At 42.7% G+C, this 25,812-nt stretch overlaps 2 protein-coding genes across 9 annotated transcripts in view; one reads left to right on the top strand and one right to left on the bottom strand.

Moving 5' to 3' along the window:
- Positions 1–508: 508 nt before the first annotated feature.
- LOC129171386 (cathepsin Z) overlaps positions 509–25,812 on the top strand; it is a 32,412-nt gene continuing 7,108 nt past the window's right edge. For 2 of the 6 annotated variants that reach the window (XM_054759990.1, XM_054760030.1), the window contains exons 1-4: positions 509–663; positions 5,876–6,039; positions 6,126–6,305; positions 22,385–22,532. In XM_054759990.1, the coding sequence (XP_054615965.1) occupies positions 527–663; positions 5,876–6,039; positions 6,126–6,305; positions 22,385–22,532 (629 nt within the window). In that variant the 5' untranslated portion in view covers positions 509–526. Of the gene's footprint in view, positions 4,236–4,446; positions 4,526–4,637; positions 4,772–4,857; positions 6,040–6,125; positions 6,306–22,384; positions 22,533–25,812 lie in introns of all 6 variants that reach the window. The other 4 variants (XM_054760009.1, XM_054760000.1, XM_054760021.1 and 1 more) reach the window with 4 other exon arrangements.
- On the bottom strand, positions 8,979–21,601 carry LOC129171372 (uncharacterized). 3 transcript variants are annotated; one of them, XM_054759970.1, is made up of 2 exons: positions 21,196–21,601; positions 8,979–13,324 (listed from the first exon to the last, which is right to left on the bottom strand). In XM_054759970.1, the coding sequence occupies exon 2, from the start codon at positions 13,069–13,071 to the stop codon at positions 10,606–10,608; it is 2,466 nt and encodes an 821-aa protein (XP_054615945.1). In that variant the 5' UTR covers positions 13,072–13,324; positions 21,196–21,601; the 3' UTR covers positions 8,979–10,605. The 3 variants fall into 3 exon arrangements, with proteins under 3 accessions (XP_054615945.1, XP_054615953.1, XP_054615937.1); XM_054759978.1 differs by lacking the exon at positions 21,196–21,601 and adding an exon at positions 13,583–14,115 and having other exon boundaries at positions 9,242–12,113; XM_054759962.1 differs by lacking the exon at positions 21,196–21,601 and adding an exon at positions 13,583–17,080 and having other exon boundaries at positions 11,172–12,113.

The raw sequence follows: 25,812 nt of genomic DNA, 5'->3' as shown, positions 1-25,812 counted from the left end.
AACACCATCACACAGAGCAAAGTGGAGGTGATGTACTCAGTGGTGAGTGGTGGGTTCATCCAGCGTACCCAATCATGCCTCATTGGCAGCCAAATGTACATTTAATTTAATTGCATCTTTCGTCATGAACACACACACAACATCTGAGCCTCATCCTGTTGTGTTTTACCTTGTCAAGCAGCTATCAGGGCTCTCCATTAGGTAGTAATGTGATTTTAATCGGGAACCAAGTTTGTTGAGTACAAGTTTCCTGCTGAGCCTGCATATTCAGAAGTCGCTAATGGACCCCGACAACATAAAAGAAGGGTCAATGACAGCTATAGTCAAAGACAACTTGACATAAATACGACTTTTGTAGAAAAATACACATTTTTTTTTATTTTTACCACACTTTTACTGTCAAACGTACAGTAAAACAGTAGACATTCAAACTCACTTTGTTGCTGTCATGTCCCCTCTGGCCACGAGAGCGCGCCGGTTGGCTGGTGTCGAGTGGTCACGTGATCGAGGAGCTCCAAGTTTCAACATGGCGCCCTCCATTGTTGTGTCGCCGCTACGTTGTTGCTGTTTTTTGTTGTTTTACCTCCCGCACAGAAGCTCTTCTCAGCTCTTAAATGAACCTTGTTACAAACCCATACAAGACAGCAGGCCGGACTTTGTCAGGTAAGTTGATAAATAGAACACGATGTCTTGACTTTGACCCTTTCTTATTTCTTATAGGCTTATACTGTTGGTAATCTTCAGTTACAAAAGTTGTTGCTAAATCACATTTAATATGTTTTCCTGACGTTAAATTGTTATAGAACGAGCTTTGTTTTTCTATCAAGAAATGCCTTGTGTTTATTGTGTTTATTTTCCCACAAGTAGAGGTACACGGATGAAAAGATTATTTTTCCCATTCCATTATTGGTTGCTATCATAAAAGTTTACCATCTTAAAGAGGTTCAATTATGATATTAAAAAAAGGTCGTGTACTGTCAGAGTGCAGGCATACGGCGCCCCTCAGGCAATCCTTCTAAAAAAAAAAAAAAGATTGACATTTTTTCCATACTAGTGTAGTTTCATATACAGTCAAACCTGTCTTAGCGGCCACATTTATAGAACGGCCACCTGCCTATAGCAGCCACTGAAAAATCCCCCGCAGCAAATTTACATGTTATAGACCCTGTGTATAGCAGTCACCTGTCCAACCCAGCCAGCGGCCACCCATTTGGTCTCCCTTGGTCAATATCTGACTGCATATAGCGGCCAAATTACCAACTCAAGTAGAAGCTTCATGCACGAAAAAGTTTTGTTTTTCAATCAATGAAGCCGTCGTGTGTAGACTTTAATTACTGAGTCCTAGCTCAGTCACAATCATTCACAAGATCCACACAAACTGTCAGTTGTTCCACATAAAAAAGCTGTCTTCTTTTGAGCTTGCTATTTCCTGGTCAAACATGTAACTTTAAGAGCATTTGCACCATTTGCACCGAAGCATTACCGCTAATTAGGCTGGGAACAGGACGTGCTCCCAGTGACACTACAATAAAAAAAAAAAAACATACGCTAGCATGCATGCAGCAGCGGGAGCAAAACTGAGTTCGGTTGTACTTAATTGAAGTATTTTAGAATGTACTCACGTTATTTTTCATCAATCCTCATCCACAAATCCATCAAAGTCCTCATCTTCTGTATTCGACACAAACAAAGCCGTCTTCTTTTCCGTTCGCTACTAGTCTGTTAACTTGTCAGTTTTATTCAGCTCTGAAGCAAAGAAGGAAACTTCTCCTGTTGCTTCTGCCAACTTTATTTATTGAACGCGGCCACCAGACAGCAGCTCAGAACACACACACATCTCTCAGCATCGTCTCTCCTTCCTGCTTGCCCACAAGGCAAAGGTTAAACAAGCCCCACTACATTGCTGTCCAGCCAATGCCTGTAAGAAATGACACCGTTTATTTCCTGGTGTGCACTGGTCAATACTGTAATGCCGCTTGTTGTGAGGAAGGAGAGACTCACGTCGCCGATGCACTTTAATCGCTTTATTAACAGCGGAGAACACTGCAAGACTTTACATCCACGCCAACATAAACACACTTCCCAACTCTCTCGAAACTCACAGCTAGCACTGAGCGTTGCTCTCCTGCTCGGGACGCCCACCGTCACTTCCCGTCACTTCCTGATGAACTAAAGCTGTAATGACACTCTGCCGTATAAAAAGTCAAGTATTAAAAACAAGCGTAAGACATTACTAGCACAGCTTTGTTCTGTGGGTCGTGGATATATTCTATCAGTTATTATTAAGCCTCTAGCTTCCTTTTAGTAAGTAAAAACCTTGGCTATGATTGCACTACATTGTCATGTAGACCTACAAAGTACACTTGGAAGAACAAGAGGTGAATAAATGTATTGCAACTGATGTGAAACTGATGAGGGGTAGGATTAAATAAGCTTTGCTTCTTCCTACTCCTTTTTGGACATGCAAAATTGTGAATTGTACTATGTGATGTGCTACTGTTTGACTCATGCATGTTCAGGATTAAAACCATGAACCATGATAATAACAAGCCTAGTAGTGCTGTACAACCTTTATCCGCAGTCCGCAGTGCCCTCTACTGGTCAACATTATTATTATTATTTTTTGCCTTTTTTTTTTTTTTCCTCTACTGGTCAACATTCAAACTGGACGCCAACCTGTTTATAGAGGCAACCTGTCTATAGCGGCCACTTTTGCAGACTCCCTCTAGTGGCCGCTATAGACAAGTTTGACTGTAATTGATCGTAGCTGTGCGCCACTGCAAAATAAAAGCCGCCACACCTTAAAAATTAGTTGTTGTTTTTTTCCATCCATCCATTTTCTATGCCGCTTCTCCTCATTAGGGCCGTGAGGGTATGCTGGAGCCCCAGCTGACTTTGGGCGACAGGCGGGGTGCAGCCTGTACTGGTCGCCAGCCAATCGTAGGGCACATATAGACAAACAACCATTCACACTTAAGGACAATTTAGAGTCTCCAATTAACCTAACGTGCATGTTTTTGGAAGGAAACCGGAGTGCCCGGAGAAAAACCATGCACGCATGGGGAGAACATGCAAACTCCACACAGAAATGCCTAACGGAGATTTGAACCCAGGTCTTCCCGATCTCCTGACTGTGACAGTGTGGCCAACATGCTAACCACTAGACCACCGTGCGGCCTGAGTTGTTTTTTAAACTTGAAAATTATTTTAAGTAGTACAGGTATATTGCATGAATGCATATATGCTATATAGATACATATATAGCTTATTCTTTATGCACATATTGACCACAAAACGACTTAAAATATCATAAAAATGTTTCACTGTGCTTTATTTTCATAAGCATGCACCAGAATCGCCTGTCTGCCTTGCTGGCACTTGGGCATGTGACCAGATATGCAACAAATCTTGTGTTGACTTTCAGTTTGTTTCTTATTATAGGGAGAATAAACAATATCCCATAAAATGTGTAGTCAATTGACGACTATGGAATCACAGCAGTACCAAAACAAGGAATAACAATGTAAAGAGAATCAATAATAAAATGTAGTCATATTCTTTTTCCATTTTGTCGTTGCTTTTCCTGTTTTGTATTTGTATTTTCAATTTGCTTTTTGTCATTGCATTTACTGTATTGCTCAAGATGGCGATTAAAGGCAATGGCAAAACAATCATTCTGCCAGGATGACTAGTCCATACCCGATCACACGATTTCTGCTATATGTTGGCTCTTGGCGCAGGTGACCGGAAGAAATGTCACAGACAGGAAGTAGACGCACATCCACATTTATTTGAAGTAAAAGAAGGAAAGTTAAAGGGCTCATGACACCAAAACACATGTTAATCGTATTATTTTGAAAGGCATTTTTCCTATGTTAGATGTGTGCTCGAATTATGACTTTTTTAAAGGTTTTGTCACTAAAGACAGCAAAGACAGTCCCTCCCCTTATTCTGGCGCAGAATGCGTAAGTGATGTCAGCTCCAGGACGTCCCCTCCATTGCTTGTGTTGTGGTGGCTCGTTCTTTGTTGAATTTCTGTTGTTGTTATGCATATTTTTTTATATTATGCCTGAACGTTTTGTGGTAGGCTCCTGCTCAAACACTTGAGCAGAAGGCGTAAGCTTGTTCACGTTTCCAAAAGACCCAATTCGCTGCGATACCGAACTCATACAGGCAAGTGAAAACCAAGTACCGATGCAGACGGTACAACCGTGGAAAAGCGTGCCAAGCTGACAGTAAGTAAATCCACATTTTTGTGCTAGATATATTCTACTAATCTTAGAATAATATGTGTTTTCATGTCAAATTTCAATGCTAGCAGTTTTCCTCAGTCACTGCTCACTGACATTGTAACTTATAGTCTGCATATATCTCTGTGCAGTCACAGCAGTAAAACAACATTCCTGCTTATTATTATTATTATTGTGTTTTTGTGTGTTATATTAGGCGCTTGTCAACAAGTGAAGACAGCTCTGGCTTTGCAAACTGATCCAGTGTCAGCCGAGAGTGCTTCAGCACTTATTGTGTAAGTGTTGAAAAACTGATGTATACATGTACAGTATGTAGCAATGCACAATGTATTAATAACTACTCATAACAACACAATGTCAGTGAATGTTGTTCACTTGTTTACTCAGAACAGCTTGAAGATCCACAAAGGGATGCTGCAACGCAGGTACCAAGGATGGCCAACAGGTGTACAGTGTGCATTTTCCCAAATAAAGGAAAGGTGACTACATCGTCAGGAAAGTTTTGGAAAATGCCACTTTTGGTATGTATATCCAAACATTCATTGGTAGAACCATGTTAACGTGTCTTTAATTCGATGTATTGCATTGTTAATATTCAATTTTGCAGACTATGTCAAGGAACTTATGACAAGTGTTGAAGACGTTTGTTACAGCAAGGACTATGATGGAGACAACTTCAAGGACCTGTTGTGTGTTCAACACACACTTTTGCCACTGACAGCTGCACACTGTCAAAAAGATGCTGTGACAGTGCATGTAAATTTGTTTCTGAATGAAATGTTGTATGCTGCTGCCAATACGTCGGTGTTGAGACAAGGACTCAAATCCAGTGTGTTCGGTTATGCAGCTGATGTTGGGTTGCTCCTGTGTCTTCACTTCAGGCTGTTCTTTCTTCACACTCCCTTCCACAGAGCTCATTGGCTAACGACGCCCACGTAACCATCTATGAAATAAATATCAAGGTCAAAGTTAAACATTATTACATTGATGCAAATTTACATTTAACACAAATTTAGTATACAAATTGTGTCAAAATAACCACTTCATTTCATCGTTTATTTATCCATGACAGCACTATGACAAAAATGTTTTACTGAGTACTTTTATTTTGTTACTGTTTTTTGCAAACTTTTTTTGGTGTCATGAGCACATTAAGCAGGAATCGTGTGATCAGGTACGGACTTGTCACCCAGGCAGAATGACCCGCCCTCAGCAATGGCTGTGTGCGGGTCATTGCCTTTACTTGTCAGCTTGAGCCATCAAGTAAATGCACATTGAGAAAAAAATGGATGGGTTAAAAAAAAAAGACTAACTTTTGCGATAGCTGGCAAAACATTTGCGAGAGAACACAAAAGTTGCGTTATCTCAAGAAACTATGTGAAGCTACAGAACAAACTTCCAGTCATAGCTTGCCTCCACATAGCAAAATTCGTATTGAAGTTTCACTGTGAACATCCGCTCTGAACGCAGAAGTAAATGTAATGTAATGTAAATGGTTTTGCGAGCTCTTGCAAAAATGTGTCCTTTTTTTGTAACCCATCAGTTTTTTTTTTCTCCATGTCCACTCGGGGGCTCCGTACAGGCGCACAAAAGACAGATGTATATAAACAAATTTTTTACTGTAGGACGCATCCTCGGCCACACGAGCACACAAATGAGTCCGAGCTTCCTCTGACATGGGACTGGAGGAACATTGACGGGAAGAATTACGTGAGCGCCACCAGAAACCAGCACATACCCCAGTACTGCGGTTCCTGCTGGGCCATGGGAGCAACCAGCGCCCTCGCCGGTAACCATAGCGACACAGATGGGACCAGGCCTGTGTCAAAAAGTGATCAAAAGATAACACGCTAAATTGCTGTTATCCTGTCCTAGACCGCATCAACATCAATCGCAAGGGGGCATGGCCGTTAGCGTACCTGTCGGTCCAGAACGTAATCGACTGTGGGGGGGCTGGATCGTGCTATGGAGGAGATCACCTGAAAGTGTACTCCTACGCACACCACAGGGGCATCCCGGATGAGACCTGCAACAACTACCAAGCCATCAACCAAAGTAAGACATTTGCAACTATTAATAGTGCTTAACTTTTTTTTACACTTGAATGACAATTCATAATACAGTGGAACCACAGTTTTAGGTCAGTTGAGAAAATCAAGTAAATCCAATGAATCCATTCCAGACATCCAAAAATACATTTTTATAGAGAACAATTGTAGATTTACATGCAGAAAACTATGCAAAATAATTATAGATGCGGAATGGATGGGATTTATTGTTGATGCAGACTTCCTGTACATCCTGGCCAGATGGTATTCAATCGTGTTTCTCACATTCTTTATCAAATTGCTGCCACTTTCTTTGGTCCCATGGCAGGTTATTTAGCAGTCACACTCAATAAAACATGCACGGACAGTGAGTCAGCAACATGTAGGGTGCTATGTTTGGGCACTCCATTTCACGGAAGGATACATACAGTACTTGTTAAACGGACTAGATGGTTACATGCAATGCAACAAAAACCGAGACAAAATTTAGACAAAAAACAAATCATACAAAAACCTGGGCGTACATAAACCATCTCTATATTAGGGATGTCTTTGACTAAGAATTTTCATAGTCGAGTCGACTTTTTCCACCTCAGAGAAACAGGCTAGAACACTCAGATTAACAAATAAGCATGTTTGGTGTGCAACATCAGTACCTTAATATATTTAGTGACACAGAAAGCAAGACAAACAAAACCGAAACAGTCACACATCAGAAAAGTGCACATAGAGTAGGAACAACATGGTTTGAAAAATAACAACTTGCCAAAACTCTGTTAGCAGCCTCATTTCTTGCATACCAAAAAAATTAGAATGTCATGGAAAAGTTGTTTAATTTCCATAATTCCATTCAAAAAGTTAAACTTTCATAGATTATAGATTCAGGGCCCACAATTTAAACGATTTCAAGTATTTATTTGTTTATTTTTACATAATTTGGGCTTCCAGCTCAATAAACCCACGAAAATAGGAATTCAAAAAATTAGAATACTGTGAAGAAATCAGCCCAAATTTTGCAGGGCATAAATGTTTTAAACTGAGTGTCACACACTAATCATCTACTAAACTCAAATCACCTGCACAGGCTTCCCCAGGTGTCATTAAATTGCGTCAGTTTGGTTCAATTGTCTCAGTTGGGTTCAATATGGGGAAGACTGCAGACATGACAACTGGCCAGAAGACCATCATTGATACCCTCCATAGGACGGGTAAGCCACAAAAGTTCATAGCTAAGGAGGCTGGTTGTTCACAGAGTGCTGTGTCCAAGCATATCAATGGAAAGTCTAGAGGAAGGGCAAAATGTGGCAGGAGAAGATGCACCAGCAAAAGAGATGACCGTGGGCTTCAGCGGATTATCAAACAGGGAAGATTCAAGAATCTGGCAGAGATCCAGAAAGAGTGGAATGAGGCGGGAGTCACAGCTTCAAAAACCACCACATTCAGACGCATCCGGGAGATGGGCTACAACTGTTGGGTTCCTCGGGTCAAGCCACTTCTGAACCTGAGCCAACGTAGGAAGCGTCTCCACTGGGCCAAGGAGAAGAAGGACTGGACTGTTGGCCAGTGGTCCAAGGTCCTCTTTTCCGATGAAAGTAAAGTGTGCCTTTCATTTGGGAATCAAGGTCCAAGGGTTTGGAGGAAGACGGGTGAGGAACAGAACCCAAGCTGCCTGAGGTCCAGTGTGAAATATCCACAGTCCGTCATGATTTGGGGTGCAATGTCCGGTGCAGGTGTTGGTAAACTCTGCTTTCTTCAATCCAAGGTCACCGCAACAGTCTACCAGAATGTTTTAGAGGACTTCATGAATCCTTCTGCTGAGGATCTGTATGGAGATGCAGATTTCACCTTCCAGCAGGACCTGGCCCCTGCCCATACGCCAGAAGCACCAAAACCTGGTTTGATGCCCATGCCATCACAGTGCTTGACTGGCCAGCCAACTCACCGGACCTAAACCCCATTGAGAATCTATGGGGTATTCTCAAGAGGAAAATGAGGGGCACCAGACCCAACAACAAAGAAGAGCTGACAGCAAGCATCAAGGAAATCAAGCATCAAGGAAGCTTCATGCACGAAAAAGTTTCGTTTTTTTAAGCAATGAAGCCATCGTGTGTAGACTTTAATTACTGAGTCCTAGCTCAGTCACAATCATTTACAAGATCCACACAAACTGTCAGTTGTTCGACATAAAAAAAGCCATCTTCTTTGGAGCTTGTTGCAGACAGTGACACCGTTTATTAGGAGAAGGGGGAAGGAGAGACTCACGTCACCGATGCACTTTAATCGCTTTATTAACAGCAGTGTATTAACCTACTAGTGCTTTACAACTTTTATCCGCAGTCCCACAGTGCCCTCTACTGGTCAACATGTAACAGTATAATTATATGTATCTGCAAAGACAACAAGCTTGTAATCACAGACATGTTAATATGTGCGTGCACAAATTCAAAATGGCCGCCAACCTGTCTATAATGGCCACCTGCCTATAGCGGCCACTTTGACCGTTTCCCTAGGCCCTGTCTATAGCGGCCGCTATAGACAGGTTTGACTGTATTTGTATTTGCCTTCATTTGTCCATGTTTGTGCTTGAAATTGCTTAATTTTTTGGGCTAAAAATAGGCTGTATTCAACCACACAACAGCAATAATTTGTTAATAGGTATGTCCCAAGATCTCGTGAGATTAAAACGTGACAAGATTTTTCATTCAGAAAAAAACTGTTTTGTGGACACTAGGCCGAGGACAATAATAAATTAATCGCACAATAAATTAATATGAACTTGATCATTTTGCTGGCTTCAATATTTTGCCAAGTGCATGCCTGTCTGTTTTCCTCATCTCTCGCCTCCAAACAGACAGGCAGAGGATTCACTCACTCCGTGCATTGGTTTCAGCACTGTTGTGGAATAATAAGAGGCACAACACAACTTGTATGCAGTTGAGGGAAAAGGGATACCCCGTTTATTCCGTTCACCCTTAAATAGACCCAGTGAACAATAACAATGACGTGGATTACCAAACCTCATCCTTCCTTGGCCCTGTTGGCAGGACATTTTGAAATCACATAACATCTGGAACATATCTTGTATAACTTCGGTCACGATGACCTCCCCCTCAGTCACGTAGGCCTGAGTTCAACTGTCTTTCACAGAACAAAAGGTACTCTGGAGTTCACAGGACAAGAATCATTTTACAATATATTCCCCCCTTTTGGGGGTCCCAAACCCCCAAAACAAATAATAATGTCTCTTAGACCCGTCATTTCACCGTCTTCATTTTCCGAAAGAAGTTCAAAGATTAAGTTCGTGGGGATTTTGATGCATGCTTGTCCTGAAGAATGGGCACGGGGAAGTGGGGAACGTGTTATGGGCAGTGATTCGGTGTGTGGCAAGGTCGGGAGAAATGTTTCTGCTCATATCATCACCGCCCAGAGGATTATTGTGCCTCTGTAAGAATGGTGTAGGCCATCTTCAGTCCCTTCTTCGATCATCCGCCGATGATCAGCACGATGTCATCTGGAGGGACCCTTTGTGATGAGGGGCTTCTTTCGCCGAAACGAGGTGGTGACTTGGCACGTCACATGTTGGAGGAGGGCGCTCATCTCACCCCTTCCTCATAGCCTGCCTCCTGGATGGATGTCCTCCCGCACGATCTGGCTCCCTCGATTACAGCCCTCAGGAATGACTCGTCTCGGCTGGCGTGGTCCTCATGGATGGCTCGTCTCGGCTGGAGGGTCCCCTTGGTTGGTATAGCTGACCCTGTGCCAACTACTTATCTAACTGTCTGGTAACTATTATTATTATGAGTTAACTCAATGATCTACCAACTACACCTGTCTATAGAGATAGTATATATGTGTGGCATAAACTGTACTCTGAGTGCTGTGATATAGTGAATATTGAACAGATCACAAATTTTACTCCATGTCTAATTCTTCATGATCTAATGTACTTCTCAGGTAACTCATTGAATAACTGCGTCAGTGTAAACTCACAGCGACTACAGAGTAACTAACCTAGTAAGTGAGTGACATAATCCTGACATGGTAGTTAATGCTAAATAACTGAAATAATACACTTGTTAATAATAACTAACTGGTGTTACTCAGCAGTCCAACACTGACTAACTGTGAGTGAGTGCATTGTTGTTCAGTCCCGCCAAGTCCATTGTCCTTTTATGTCAGTCCTGTCCTTGGCATGGCGGTTTTCCACACGCTACTAGCACAGTTCGTGGAGAGGCCTCAGCGCATTGTGATATACAGTTGGTGGTGTCCAGCTCAAATTCCAGCTCCTTTCCCAATCCCACAGTCAATCATACCTCACGGCTCATTGAGTCCTCTGAGTCGGTGTCATCGTCCTCACGATCGTCCGGATTGGGAAATAGATCAGGCTGCTCGACCACCAGTTGCGCTAGCTGAGCCTCTGCCACTTTGGTAACCGCCAGCGCAGTCATCTGTCTTACAAAAGTCTTAATCAGTACTTTCTTCAGAATGGGTACGATGCAACAAAGTAACAGACATATCACTGTCAAAACTATTACTGCAGTTATTCCCGTTCTTGCCAGGTTAGCACCCCAATGCCCAAGCTTTGTGGTGAACCAGTCAAGTGCCTTTACATCTTTCCCTGCATTTCCTGTCAACTCTTTGCTTAGTTCACTAATTCTAGACATTGCTGTAGTAAAAGATCCTCTTCTGGCCGTGTTCATGGGTATGTAGGTACAACATTGTTCTCCAAACATGTGGCACACTCCCCCCTTCTCAGCAAGCATCCAATCCAAGGCTTGACGATTTTGCCATGACATTTTGGTTGTTTCATGTAATTGTTCTCCGAGCGCTCTGAGGGCTTCATTGGTATAATTGATAAAGCGTTGTTGATTATAATACACGTAATTAATCCATTCCGCATTTTTATTGGGCGTAATCCAGAGAAATATGGACTCCAGACCAGCCTTAATTTCACTCCTAGCTTTGAATTCCTCTGGAATTCCTCGTGGTTGCCCTATTGCGTCTAGATAGACCCGAGAGTCTGGTATGTATGATCTTTTAAATCTAATGGCACCCTGTGTTTGGAGTACTTCTCGGACACCTTTGTACATTACTTGAACGGGCACTTTCATCCTTACCAATGTGCACAGGCCAATCCATTGCTGAAGCAGAACATTACGCAATATGTCATCTCCACACATCCAATAGCTGTCCGCTACTGCCGTAGATTGTACAGCCAAAAATTGATTATTAGGTATTGTCATTGTTATATTTTGACATGACTGATCATTTGGGCCTGGGTTCTCATACCATACCGGTCTGGTGACAAAAATCGGAATCATGTTTGCGTGTGGAAACCAAGATAGTACCCAAGTTACTTTACACTTCACCGTAGTATTTCCCACATAATTCCCAAGTTGGTTATCAGTCTTAAACCCACCGCTTGCGAAACATTCATACTCTGCCGTTCTATCTACTTTATACTTTGTTGGGGGTCCATCTAAGGCTGTTGTGAGTCCAAACTCAGTGCACACATTATCCTTAGCCCGAGCAGGCAGTGGACTCATTAAATTGTGTGTCTTTTTTGAGCCATAAATTAATCTACATTGTATGGTGCACATTGGTAATGAGAAAAGCCTAATTTTATGATTAGTTGACACGAATCCTCTTTTTTTACATTTCTGCCTTTGTTCATCTGCACATGTTTTGAAACTGTTCTTTTCAGGAATTACAATTGGTAACGCGGTTGGAGCTGCTGAACATGCTATGCATTCCACATTTGTCATTTCCCTGGTTGTGTACCATATCCATTTATACCACCCATTGTATCTGGCTTGTTCCCATTTACTCTCTTCCTCTGTTTCAAAACTTCTTGGTCTACCATTACCAAAATCTGGGTAGTCAACAAAATCTGAATTGTTGTTTCTTGAGTCATAGTTGCTATAGGTACAGTTGTCACAATACTCATCATACAATACAACTGGTTCAGTTGTCATGGTCGTGAACCCTGCAGACGTTGTTGTTACAGCTGATGTCGTTTGTACGCTGATTGTTGTGCTTCCACTAGTTGCCTGTGGATTGGGTACTGCAATAACAGGGGTCGGCGCTGCCACATCCATAGATTGTGGAGTGGTTGCTGTTGTGACAATGTCATGTAGGATCGGCCGAGGCTGCTGGGTTGCAGTAGTGTCAGTGACTTGCAAGGTCACCCCTACTGGAGTGGTCCTACTTTTCCGTTTTATTGGCCTTATTGGCAATTGCACAATTTTACCTCCTGGCGGTTCCGTATAGTACATACTTAGGATGTATGTCTGTTTATCTGGCCATGCTCCCCCTTTTGACTTGTCTACAATTAGATAAAAAGGATAATGTGGTTCTCTCCACTGCGGCTTTAGTCTAACACCCACTTCCCACTGCTGTGGTTTTTGTAGTACTATTAAAGTGCATTGGTCTGATCCCCATTCTGGAGGCTCATCTTCTATTTTAAAATCCACTCCACATATACCCCTACCGAATAGTGACACTGTAAGTGAACGAACATCCTCCACTCTCCCTAGTTGACTGACCTTAATTTTGGCAGTCCATAATTCTGCAAACTCTACATTGTCCCTCCGTTGTGCTGGTGCTGAGTGGCGTATAGTTGCATCGTACTCATCTGTTTCATGTCTTTGGACTTCCTTGGAGGACAGCGTCCCTTCCCCCTTGGTGTGAGACACTGGTATTGCATTCATCAGTGCCCACAACATGCAGCTCACCATCACCAGCAAGTGAATCTTTGGCGTTTGGCGTTCCATGTGTGCTTCCTTTGTTGCTCAACTCCTCCTCTTGCTTGGATTGGGCTGGACGCACCTTGGTGCAGTGGTTTAAATGGTACCACGTCGTGCTCCCTTCCACTTGGACAGCCGTCGGTGTTGCTCGCACCACCTTATAGGGTCCCTCTCGTCTTGGCTCGTGCCACTTTCGCCTGTACACCTTGATGTACACCTGATCGCCTGGCACCACCAGGCCGTCTGACACCTCCGTGGACTCAGGAGCCCTGCTTTTCTCCTGCACATAGATAGCTCTATGTATGGCAGTTAACTGTTTTATATAATCTTTCAGTTCATTTTGCAACTGCTCAAGTGGGGGCCCTTTATAAGGCCCTCTCAAATGTGGTGCTGGCATGGGTCGACCCGTAAGCATTTCATGCGGTGTTAGATGTGTCATTCTGTTAGTCTGCATGCGATAACTCATGAGTGCAAGTGGTAGTGCATCCACCCAATTTAACTTTGTGCTAGCACAAATTTTATTGAGTTTGGCTTTAAGTGTCCCATTTACTCTCTCTACCATTCCCTGGGACTGAGGATGATAGACACACCCCAACCTTTGTCTTATTCGCAACTGTTGTAAGATTCCTTTGGCTACTTTTTGCACGAACGCCGGACCGTTGTCCGAACTTATTTCTGATGGTATTCCAAACCGCGGAATTACTTCTCTTAACAGGAATTTAACAACAGTTTCTGAACTCTGATCTTTAGACGGCATCGCTTCAACCCAACGACTAAATCGGTCAATAACTACTAACATGTACCTCTTTCCATGCACCGATTTAATCATGTCTACATAGTCTAGCACAAGATGTTTGAATGGTCCTTCTGGAACTGGTATGTGTCCAATGGGTGTAGTTATGCCTTTTCTGACATTGTTCTGTGCACAAACTTCACATTGTCCCAAGACTTCATCTATCATTGACTGTAAATATGGTGACCAATATCCTTGCTGTTTTATCTTCCTTACAACTTCCCCCTTTGCACAGTGATCTGGACTGTGCACATCTGATATTAGCACTGTAAGTAATGAGACTGGTGCAACAAGCAGTCCTTCATGTGATCTCCACAGACCTTTTTCATCTTTTGAAGCTCCTCTCTGCTGCCACAAACTGTGCTCACTTAGCCCTGCATTTTGTTGCATCAACACAATGTCATCTGGCGTAGCGACTGGTTCTATTGACACCAATGGAGCCAAAACAGTCACCTGGCTTTTAGAAGCCAATTTTGCTGCTTCATCTGCTGCATTGTTTCCCTGCACAACATCTTCATTTCCTTTCCTGTGTGCCTGACACTTGATAACAGCAAGCCTTGTCGGTTGCATCATCGCCGAAATAAGATCAACTATCTGTTTTTGGTGGTGTATTGGTGAACCATCACTTTTTTTATAACCACGTTGCTTCCACACTGCCCCAAACAAATGACACACTCCATGTGCATACGCCGAATCCGTATACACATTTGCTGTCTTTCCTTTGGCCATTCTGCACGCTTCAGTCAAAGCCTTCAACTCAGCTAATTGTGCAGAGCATGGTTGTATACAACTCTCAGCCTTTATTGTCACAAAATCACTTCCTTCCTGTTTGATAACCGCAAACCCTGCATGGCTGCCAAGGTGATCTCTGTAACACGATCCATCCACAAAGTATGTCACTTCTGCATTTAACAAAGGTGTAGACTCCAAATCTGGTCTTAACTTCGTGTACTTCATTGCCTCTGGCACACACTCATGAGGCTCACCTTCAAAACTGAATGGCATTGTGTCTGCAGGATTTACCGTTGCACACCTTTTAATGGTGACATCTGGATACGTCAACAGTGGCAAGTACTGCAAACATCGAGCCTGCGTTATCACAAACCTATTTTGGTGGATCAGCTCAGAAATTTTATGATGCGTGTATATTGTCACTGGATGTCCCATTGTGATTGTTGATGCCTTCTCATACGCATAATGAACGGCAGCCAACCCTTGATAACATGGTGGCCAACCCTGGACCACATTGTCCAGCTTCGTGCTGTAGTATGCAAGGGGTTGCTTCCTTCGACCACTACAGGTTTCTTGCATCAACACTGCAGATGCATACATGTTATGTCTATTTGACACGTACAAAAAGAACGGTTTGCCATAGTCTGGTGTTGCCAACGCCGGAGCTGTTTGCATTTCCTGTTTGATTGTTTCAAACGCAATTCTGGACTCATTGGTCCATTTCAGCGGTGACCTCAATGTCTGAGTCTCACCCTCCTTCATTATTCCTCTCAATGGTGCAGTTTTGACAGCATAGTCCACTATCCAGTTTGAGCTGAAACCAGTCATGCCTAGAAAAGTCATCATCTGTCCCACTGTAAGAGGGAGTGGCACTTTGCTCACTCCCTCCAACTGAGAGGGTGCCACTGAGATTGTTCCGTGTGATATAACTCTTCCCAGATACTCGACCTGGGGCTGGCAATATTGTAACTTTGCCTGGGAGGTCTTATGCCCCCCCTCAGCCAACTTCTGAAGTAATTTAATTGAGTCTCTGTGGCAGTCCTCGAGTGTCGGTGCGCATATTAACAGATCGTCAACGTACTGTAACAGGGTGCTATTGAGTTGCAACCCTTCAAGGTCCTCTCTTAACACCTGATTAAACACATGTGGACTATGTTTGAACCCCTGTGGCATTCGAGTATAGCAATATTGTTTTCCTCGATATGTGAACGCAAACAAATGTTGAGAGTCTTCGTGCAACGGAACACTAAAATATGCTGAGCACAAGTCTATTACTGTGAAAAACTTAGCTTCAGGTGGAACATTTGTCAAGAGAGTATGCGGATTTGGTACTTCCACTGGACTATCCTGGACGATCTCATTCACTGCTCGCAAATCATGTACCAGCCGGTACTTGGATTTGTCTGCTTTCTTCACAGGTAGTATTGGCGTATTACAAAAACTGTGTGTCTCAATTAATACTCCCGCTTTCAGAAGCCCTTCAATAGTTTGGCTTATACCTTTCTCTGCCTCTAATTTCAGAGGGTACTGTGCGCGTCTTGGAAGTTTCATGTTTGGTTTAAGCTCCACTCTAACAGGGTTTGCTGACTTCACTAACCCTACATCTGTTTCATGTTTTGACCATAGATTTTCTGGGACGTGTTCGAGCATTTCTTGTTTTAAGTCACTCTCACCTTCACGGATTTGCGGCATCTGTGGTACGTCAAATGAAGTGATGATCACTTCTTTTGGTTTTGAAACCATATGGGTACCACACAAAATTTTTATCTTTGTCTCATCTGGCGACACAAAAATTAGTGGATTTTCAGTCGCATTCCAAGTTATTTTGGACGCATTTTTCATCATTGGCCCCAAATCCTTTGACGCAAAATTTTCGTTAACCAACAAGGTTATGTGTGGTGCCGAATTGGGCACGTTATACCATTGTGCCAGGAAAGGATTTGACTCAACGTTAAACGCTGCACCCTCTTGCCCAATTATGATATACTCTGTTGTCAATGACACCGTCAGGCCTTCAGTTTGTGTTTCCCACTTTTCTTCAAAGATTTTGCTACATGATGGATCAAAATAGACTGTGCAATGGTATTCAGACCGTGGTTTTGACGCTTTTGGAATTTGAGCACAGATGTACTTTTCCCACTTTTGGAAAGCCTGGAGCACTGGTTCTGATATATCTCCTAACCAGTATACTTTTGCACGTGCTGTCTGAACATTCATTTGGAACTTTTCCTTCACTCTATCTACTTTCACTCCCTCAGGCGTACAAGAAATGTTTACATTCAGCTTGCATAGAGCATCTCTTCCTAGTAAATTTACTGGTGTCTGCTCAGATACCAGAACTGGCAATGTCGTTGTTTCGCCCTCCATTGTTAGCTGAACTGGAGCCGTCATAGGTATTATTTGAAGCTTTCCCGAGAATCCTACTGTTTTGACAAATTTGTCAGACATGGGGAGGTGTGAGGCGTAACTTGGACCTACACAAGTGTAGGTTGCTCCAGTATCGACCAACATTGGTATTTGTTTTCCTCCGATTTGAACTTGAACTACTGGTTCTTTTTTAGTTATAGATGTTACTATTGGCAGCTGACCTTCCCCTGCAGGATTCTCTGGGCACCCCTAATAACCATAATTTGGACCTCCCCACGGGTTGACTGGACCCAAATATGGCTGTTCTGAATTTGGACCTTGGCTCAATGGTTGTTGAGGTTGTTGATCTCCATAGCCTCCTTTGACCCAATTAGGCGCCGGCCATGGATTGGTTGGACAGTTCTGTCGATTGTGTCCTTGCTGTCCACATCCCCAACAGACTTTGGGAAGTACTTGCGGAGGGGTAGCTTGTTGTTGCGACCTCCTTCTTGATCCATCTTTTCGGCCCATCTGATATTGCCTTCCCCTTTGCGACGCTTGATTTGTTCTTGGTTGAGCATATACATTGATGACAGGTGGCGCTTGAACTGGTGGTACTGTTGTTGGCACTGGAGCTGGAGGTGGAGCTGGAGATGGCATTACGGGTGCCTCCACACTTGGCTTTGCATCCCCGACTAAGGCTTGAGCTTTCTTTTTGTTCTTGCTTGACAGTTCCCCAAGTTGCAACTGGGCAACCTTTCTTTGAACTTCTTGGTCTTGCTCTTTCAGCCGTTGTTCATCTCGTCTGTATTTTTCAATAGCATGTATCACATGCTCACAGAACTCCCTGTGTGACTTTGACGTCAGTCCCACAACATCCTCCAGTCTACTTTTTACTGGAGTTGGCATGGCTTCAACCACTGCTGTTCTGAATAGTGTGGTCATCAGTGGGCTATTTCCAACTTCTTCCTCAGTCTCTTGCTTCCACCGTTTGAGCTGACGGCTGATATACTCGGCAGGGTTCTCCGTTTCCGTAAGTGGCTGTCCCTTCAGGGCCTTGGGATCAATCTTGATCGGATACTCCCTTCGCAGTGTCCCCCACAAGTCTCTGCGATAAGGATTGAACTCAATACCATCCGCTTCAGGATTTTGCATCCATCGATGGCCACTTAGATATAGCACATTTTCCATTGTTGGTATCCCCAACACTCGTGCCCACACAGCCTTGATATCTCCAAGCGCCAGTATTTTACCCACTGTTTCTTCTTCAAACGCCCTTATCCATTTGCTGGCCCCCTCATGGATACCAGGCAGCCTGGCGATCAACCCCTCAAGATCAAGTGTTTGCCAAGGAATATACTGTCCCTGTGTTCCTTTTATTAATATTGGCAATTGATGAGCCGGATCGGTATACCTCTCTGGAGGGTGTATGCCAGGCCTGTATCTGAGATCATACTTTCTGTTTTCCTTGCCATTTGCAGCAAAGGTAAGACTTCCCCCTAAGACTTCTCTTTCTTCTGCCTCTTGGACTCCCTCTGGATAGCTTACTCTTCTTTTTACTGGTATAGCACTACTTACTCTTTCTACTGCTCCTTTTTTTTTCTCTTCCTGTTTTTGTTCTGTAGCCGTATTTTGTACATATTTTTCATTAACATCATCTATCTCATCCTCAAGTTCTTGAATTATAGTCCTTTCCTTTTGTCTTTCTAAGTCCGAGTGCTCCAGGTTCAGCCAATATGAGTGTCCATCCTTTCTTGTCATCTCTTTAAGCGCTTGATCTTTTTCAGCATAACAATCCAGTACTTGTGACTTTTTTGGTTTTGCACCCTTCCTGTCTGTGCTGCAGTATTGTGGTGGATTTTTCAGCCTTCCAACTGGTGAAATAGGATCTTGTTTGTTGTCATCAAAATCAACATCTCCTGCAACTTCGACAGTTCCCGTAATAAAAGGATAAAGGCCAGACGGAGCCACTGCAGCGAACTGACTATTACCCTGCATGTTTTTGTCCATATTTCTGTTTTTTATTTTAAATCCATCGTCGCCTTTAGCTCTAAACAGTTCACGATTCTTTTTCATTGTTTTTCGGAACATTTCACCTTCCTTTCTGAACAACTGTATAATTTCCAATTCCTTTTCTCTTTTCTGTTGTCTTTTGTTACTTTTGTCTTTGGGTTTATAGTCCTTTATTCGGACTTCCATGTCATCACACAAACTCACATCAAATGTTCCACCTTCAGGCCAACTTGGATTTAAGCTTTTAGTGCGTTTTGTCCACTTTTTAGAGACCTTCTCGATGTCATCCTTCCTTTTTGGGTATTTTAACCCTAAAATCGTTGTCGAAGGAATAGCCATTTTGAGTATTTCAACTTTCAAGACAGAAATTAAAATAAATGTTATTGTTTGTTCTGTCACAAAAATAAGTTATTTTTGCAAAAGTATCTTAAACTCAGACTGCAATTTTATCACAATGTTATTTGATGAGTATTGTCTTTATTCACTTTCAAAATTAAGTCTTTATACACTAGCACACCACATTAAAATGTTTTAAACTTAAACACCAACATGACACTTTCCATAAATGCTGTACAGTTCAGAACCACAGCTTGCAGAAACTCTCCAATCTCATAACACAAAAAAAAAAAACTCTTCCACTGGCTGGCTTGTTCTTCAAACACTCAGAGGGAGGGCTGTAGCCACTCCCCTTGTGTCCCCTCGCTCAACACCTCCTTCAGTTATTCACTTCACATCCGGTCACTGGCAGAACCACACAGCTTGACAAGATTCACTAAGTTCAAAGTAATGCAAAACAAAGTCTCAACAGACTTATCACACAGCAAATTGCACACAATTTTCTTCTCAATTCAACCACTGCAATTCTGCCCTTTCAGCTAGTTCATATCCCCCACTACAGAGCAGACAACGTTATGACGCACTTTGAATTTCTCTGGGACCACACCCAAGATAGCCTCACTCCAGTGCAACCCACAACAAATTAACATTGGCACAAATAACACAACTAGGCAAGATGCACTACACTCAATAACAGCCAAATGCAGCACCTCCAGCAACAGACACAAAGATGACACACAAACTGCTTTCACTTCAACTATGTGTAAGGTTGACCTTTTTGTTGTTCCAGAAGAGATCATTCAAACAAAGGATGAATCTATGAACATTTCTCACAATACGTTTTTAACCGCACTTCTCACTTGCGTGTGTGGCAATTTTCAGCTATTTACACTGGCTAACGTTACTGTCTTGCGACTAAGATGATTAATCTTATAGTTATTTTCTTTTGAGGGTTACAAAGCACAGTTTGTCCTCAGCTGACCTTCGTTCACACACTCACTCACTCAAGACAGTGAAAAAACACACACAAAAAAACAACGCTGAACGCTTTACAGAAGAGGTGAGACAGTCAGCCACACACACACACACACACACTTGAAGTACTGTATATGCCAATTGGATTTTAGAATTTTAGTTACATACAACAAATAACAAAATTTTAGTGCACTTCAAACCAAACACACAAGTTAAGCAATCCAAATGATTGCTTCACGCCTTAATCTCCTCCAGTTGTTATAGTTTAGGTATGCATTAATATACTCATGACTGACCTTGTCCGGCTGACTAGGACTGCAAGACTGTTCTAGAGTTACATCACAAAGTAGACAATAAGAACTACTTTATTGTAATTCCGCATGTGTAATTTGAGTATGCTTCTCTACTTGTTAGACGTGATTTGCTTCACGCATATTATATAGGCGCAGCCTTTGCTCTGTAGTTGGTCACCTCCTTTGCGCGTTCGGAGGGTCGTAACCACACAGACTTAGCGCGCAGTGAACGAACTCTGCGTTGTATAGGGTACCTCGCTCTACCAATTGCAGTCGGCCTTATATTTAGCCCTTAATTTTTCCTCCATGAATGAACTCCCGGACTAAGAGTTGCTGCAGCATAAATTGTCGACCTCACACACACACACAAAGCCGGCACGAGCCTGTACTCTTTTCCTTTACTCAACACTTCTAAAGTACGCCAATCATGCTGTAACACAGCTGGACTCGAGTCATTTTAGTAAAACACACAAAAAGTTTTTCCCACTCTAAAGTGAGGGCCACATTTTGTGTGAGTGTTCCCCACCCCCACTCTGCAGTTGTTATTACAAGGTAATGCACTAACAACAGGCTCTCTTATTTGGAGAAATTTTTAACATTAATGCTCATTAGTTACCCCCATTACTGCACCACACTGTCAAACCAAATGGTAAGAAATCTTACCTGTTTTTACGGCCGTTGGTTTGCAATATGGTGCAGGTCAGAAGGCCACGAGCATCAACGTCTTTCCTTCCAATCCTGTTCGTGACGCCAAATGTTGTGGAATAATAAGAGGCACAACACAACTTGTATGCAGTTGAGGGAAAAGGGATACCCCGTTTATTCCGTTCACCCTTAAATAGACCCAGTGAACAATAACAATGACGTGGATTACCAAACCTCATCCTTCCTTGGCCCTGTTGGCAGGACATTTTGAAATCACATAACATCTGGAACATATCTTGTATAACTTCGGTCACGATGACCTCCCCCTCAGTCACGTAGGCCTGAGTTCAACTGTCTTTCACAGAACAAAAGGTACTCTGGAGTTCACAGGACAAGAATCATTTTACAATAGCACCTTGGCGCATTTGCTCCATAGAACAATGGCATGAATGGAGTAAGCCCTTTTGTCAGTCATACAGTCTCTTTGTCTCTGTGCATGGAGGCAGGGCCGCTAGCATTCACACACAGTGTAATGTAGTAGAAATTAAATTAAGAGATTGCAATATATTGTTATATATATTTTTTATTGTACTTTTCTTAAAGGGATAGTTTGGATTTTTTGACAAGAAGTTGTATGACCCCATCAGTAGTGTAGTTCATCAACAGTGGCTTACCCCCCACTTGGTCCCATGAGCCCAGTTCTGGTCGGATTTCGGTGATGAGGACCGTAGTTCTGGTTAGTTGCTGGGGCCACTTAAGTAAAAAGTGTGGCTTCTCAAAACAATATGCATTCAAAAGAGTAACTCATTTACATCATAAAAATGCCTCCTCAAAAAAATCAGACCTCACAAACCGCTATGCGTTACCTCCTCTCCCATCGTTATCAATGTCCATTGTTGTGTATTTGATTGTCTTGTTTACGTATGTGTTCCACAGCGAATTAAGATGCGAGCGTCGCAGCCATCTTCATCACATATACAACAATGGACAGGCAACAGCGCGCATCCTTACGACGGGAGAGAAAGTAACGCCGATCGATTTGTGATTTTGTGAGACACGCAAAATCAATTAATTTTTGAAAAAACACGGTACAGTAAGGGTGTGATGTTGGAACCGCAATGTGTGTGATGATGGAATCGCAATGTGTGTGATGATGGAACCACAATGTAGTATGTTCTCGACTACTTACTGGTATTGTTTCCACCAGAATGCCATCTGTTTAACCAGTGCGGCACATGCACCTCCCTCAACTGCAGCTTGGTCAGGAACTACACTGTGTGGAAAGTCGGGGACTACGGCAGAGTATCTGGGAGAAACCGCATGAAGGCTGAAATCTACTTCAATGGGCCTATCAGGTAGGACAGTCAGTGAGGCATTAGTGCAGGGCTCCAGATTAACTTTTTTTTACTAGCACAGCGGTCCCTAACTTTTAGGTGCGCAAGCAGAAAATGTAGGTGCACACACCGAAATGGACTTGCAAAGTAAATATTCACATTTCCTCTCATTTTCACTGTGTTACTGATAAATACTTGAAGAATAAATGGCAACTGTCTTCTTTAACCACCCTGTTTCTGTCTCAAGCTTCTGTAAGGCCTCATCGGTGGCATCATATTCCTTAGACCTCCAATACCGCATCCGGCAGTCTCCGGAGGGCGGGGCCCGCGCTAAAGGTGGCCTGCATGCCGCCGTGGTGGCTTGGGGTTGCTGCGCTGTGGTGACTACTGGGAGGGCCGCGCTGTGTGATAGGGTGGGGCTTGGTCTCGCTTGCGGGGGCCGTGTGCCTGGGTGGTGGGCGGGGAGCGTGTGCCTTGGGGCCGGGTCTCTCAGGGGCGTGGTGCTCTGCCGGGCGCTTGAGCGTTTGTCGCTGCCGGGTCTTTGTACTTTGCTGCGCTGTTTTCCGCGTCTTTGCATTTCCCTGGTCTGGCTGCGGGCTTGTCGGGGGGGTTGCTGCGGTGCGTGGGTGGTACGCCATTGGTTCTGGGGGCGGGGTGGTGGTATGGGGCCCGGTGGCCTGGTCTGCCGCTGGTCTCGCTTTCTTGGCTGTGGTGTTCGCCTTCCCCGCGGCTTGGGGGCGTGACACTCCCGCACTGAGGATTTGCTGCCCGGCAGGTGTCGGCTGGCATGGTGTGGTTGGTTGCAAAAAGAGTAGGAAGAAGCAAAGCTTTTTTAATCCTACCCCCCATCCGTTTCACATCAACTGCAATGCATTTATGCACTTCCTGTATTCCAAATGTGGTCTTTACCAGTTAATACATAGGAAAATGATAAGATAATGTCACAATGTGGTAATATAATTGTCAAGGTTTTTTCATTAGAAATAATTCAAATAACAATCATAATAAATAATAATCTGTGTAAATAGACTTAACAGAGCGTAGTTGGAATAATGGGTGAGTACTGACAATGAACTCAGAAGAATGAAGAGTAATGAGTGCTGTAGTGGTTAGGTATAGCATTTTGTACACAGTGATTCAAGACTCTTCTTCTTTGTATTTTACCAAAATCAACTTTCTTGAAATCGCTCATCTTAGTGCTTTGTTTTGAGTTCCTTACTCAATCCGTTCCATAATTTGATTCCACACACTGAAATGCTGTAGATTTTTAGCGTTGTTCTCACATATACGTGTTTTAAGTTTAGTTTTTCCCTCAGATCATATTTCTCCTCTCTTATTGAAAAGTATTTTATGACATTTTTGGGTAGCAGGTTATTTTATAAATAGAGGATTTGTATGTTCTCTATATGCAGCATTATGGATTATCCTAACTAATCTTTTTTGCAGTACATTTAGAGAATGTAGTTATTATACTTTTAGTTATTAAACTATACTTTTATAGTTATTACTCCATATTTCCACACAATAAGTTGGTTATGGTAATACCAGAGAGCAACAAAGAGTATGGAGTGAGTTTTGGTCAAGGACAAATTTTGCTTTATTCAATATTGAGATATTTCTCTTATGTTGTATATTCTTAATGTGAGATTTCCAGCTCATATTTTCATCTATTATGATCCCCAGAAATGTATTTTCGTTCAGCATTGTATTATTTTAGTTTTCCTTAGGTTCAAGGATAATCTATTTTTATCAAACCATATTTTTAGTATAGTCATTTCCTCTGTGACTTTTTTAATTAGCTCTTTTGTGCACAGAACAAAAAGCAGTAGTGTCGTCTGCAAATAATACTAGCTTTAGGTCTTTCGTCACTTTGCAGATGTCATTAATATATAAGTGGAACAGTTTTTTCCCAGTATTGACCCCTGGGGTACTCCGCATGTAATATTTAAACATGCAGATGTGTATTCTCCTAGCTTCACGTATTGCTTCCTGTTTGCTAGGTAGCTTTTGACTCAATTCAAAACTAACCCTCTGATTCCATACCTATCTAATTTTGTTATTAGGATGTTGTGATTATTTAACATCTCGTGGTGTTAAATTGAGTCTACAGGTCCTGCAATCACTTGGTTTCTGTTCAATTTATGAGGTGCAATACAGTTTCATGGGTTATGTCACTGCCATTGAAGAATGTGATTTCATTCGGTCTTCTTTGCCAGTCTGGTATTGTGAAACTTGTGTGGAGTTTGATTTGTGCAAGCTGCGCATATTCCTCTTCTTTCTTTCTTGAAGGCTTTGTCACTTTGGTTTGGGAGAACAAAGCTCTGGTGTACCCATACCTCTCACTTTGGACTGATAGGGCCCAAGGTCTTAGGAAAAAGTATCCTGTCTGTAGGATCTTTTTAGCCTCTTGCAAAGGTTTGTAAAGTTCCTCTTGACTGTTGGGAGAGGTTGAGAGAGTGAAGCCATCAGATACTTCGAGAAGCTTGTTTTCTTGAACGACGTCTCGAGAGGTTGTCAAAATGGTTGTCTGGTCTTTTTTTTTTTTTTTACCTTTGAGAGAGTTCAAGATATCAGATACTTCAAGACCCTTGTTTTCTTGAGCTACTTCAAGAACCTTGTGTTCTTGAATTTCTTGAGGAGTTGTCAGAATGGTATCCACATGGTTGTCTTCTTCAAGAACTTTGTGTTCTTGAACTTGTCCTTGAACTACTTCTAGAAGTAGTTCCTCTTCTATCCGAGAAATGTTTACTCTTACGGTTTCTTTTATAGCTGCCTGAGCAATGCAACCAGTTGGTCTGTCTTCAGTGTTAACATTACTGATGATATTTTCACTTATCTTTGATGAATCATCATGCTCGATGAAAGTGCTTGATTGGTTTTTAAAAGCTTTCTTTGTTTCCCTGGTACCTTCGTGTACCAAGAACTTTCTGGCATCCCTTCAGGCGACAAGCATCTGTTCACTGGTGAGAGTGCTGGTTCTCTCTCTCTCTCTCTCTCACTGTCCTTTTCCCTTCTTGGGTAGAGAAAGTAGTGATGGTTCCTTCTGCACCTGTTTTGTTACAGAGATACGTTTTATCACAGTGTTCTTCTTCATCGTGACATTTCAGGCACAGTTTGCAGGCCCCTAGATTTGCTTCTGCCAGTATCTGTTTGTGCAGGCCAACTCCTCAACTTCCTACAGAGGAAGATTGTGTCATGTTGTCGACCTTCCCCGCACTTCCTTCTGCTGTCCGTTGTTGAGGTAGATATTTTGGTAAAAATGCTTGCTTCCTCTCAAATGTGTAGTCGGGTTTCTTCGGGC

This window comes from Dunckerocampus dactyliophorus, chromosome 2, assembly GCF_027744805.1.
Source record: "Dunckerocampus dactyliophorus isolate RoL2022-P2 chromosome 2, RoL_Ddac_1.1, whole genome shotgun sequence".
In the NCBI taxonomy this organism is placed as follows: Eukaryota; Metazoa; Chordata; class Actinopteri; order Syngnathiformes; family Syngnathidae; genus Dunckerocampus; species Dunckerocampus dactyliophorus.
This window is presented reverse-complemented; position numbering and strand designations above follow the sequence as displayed.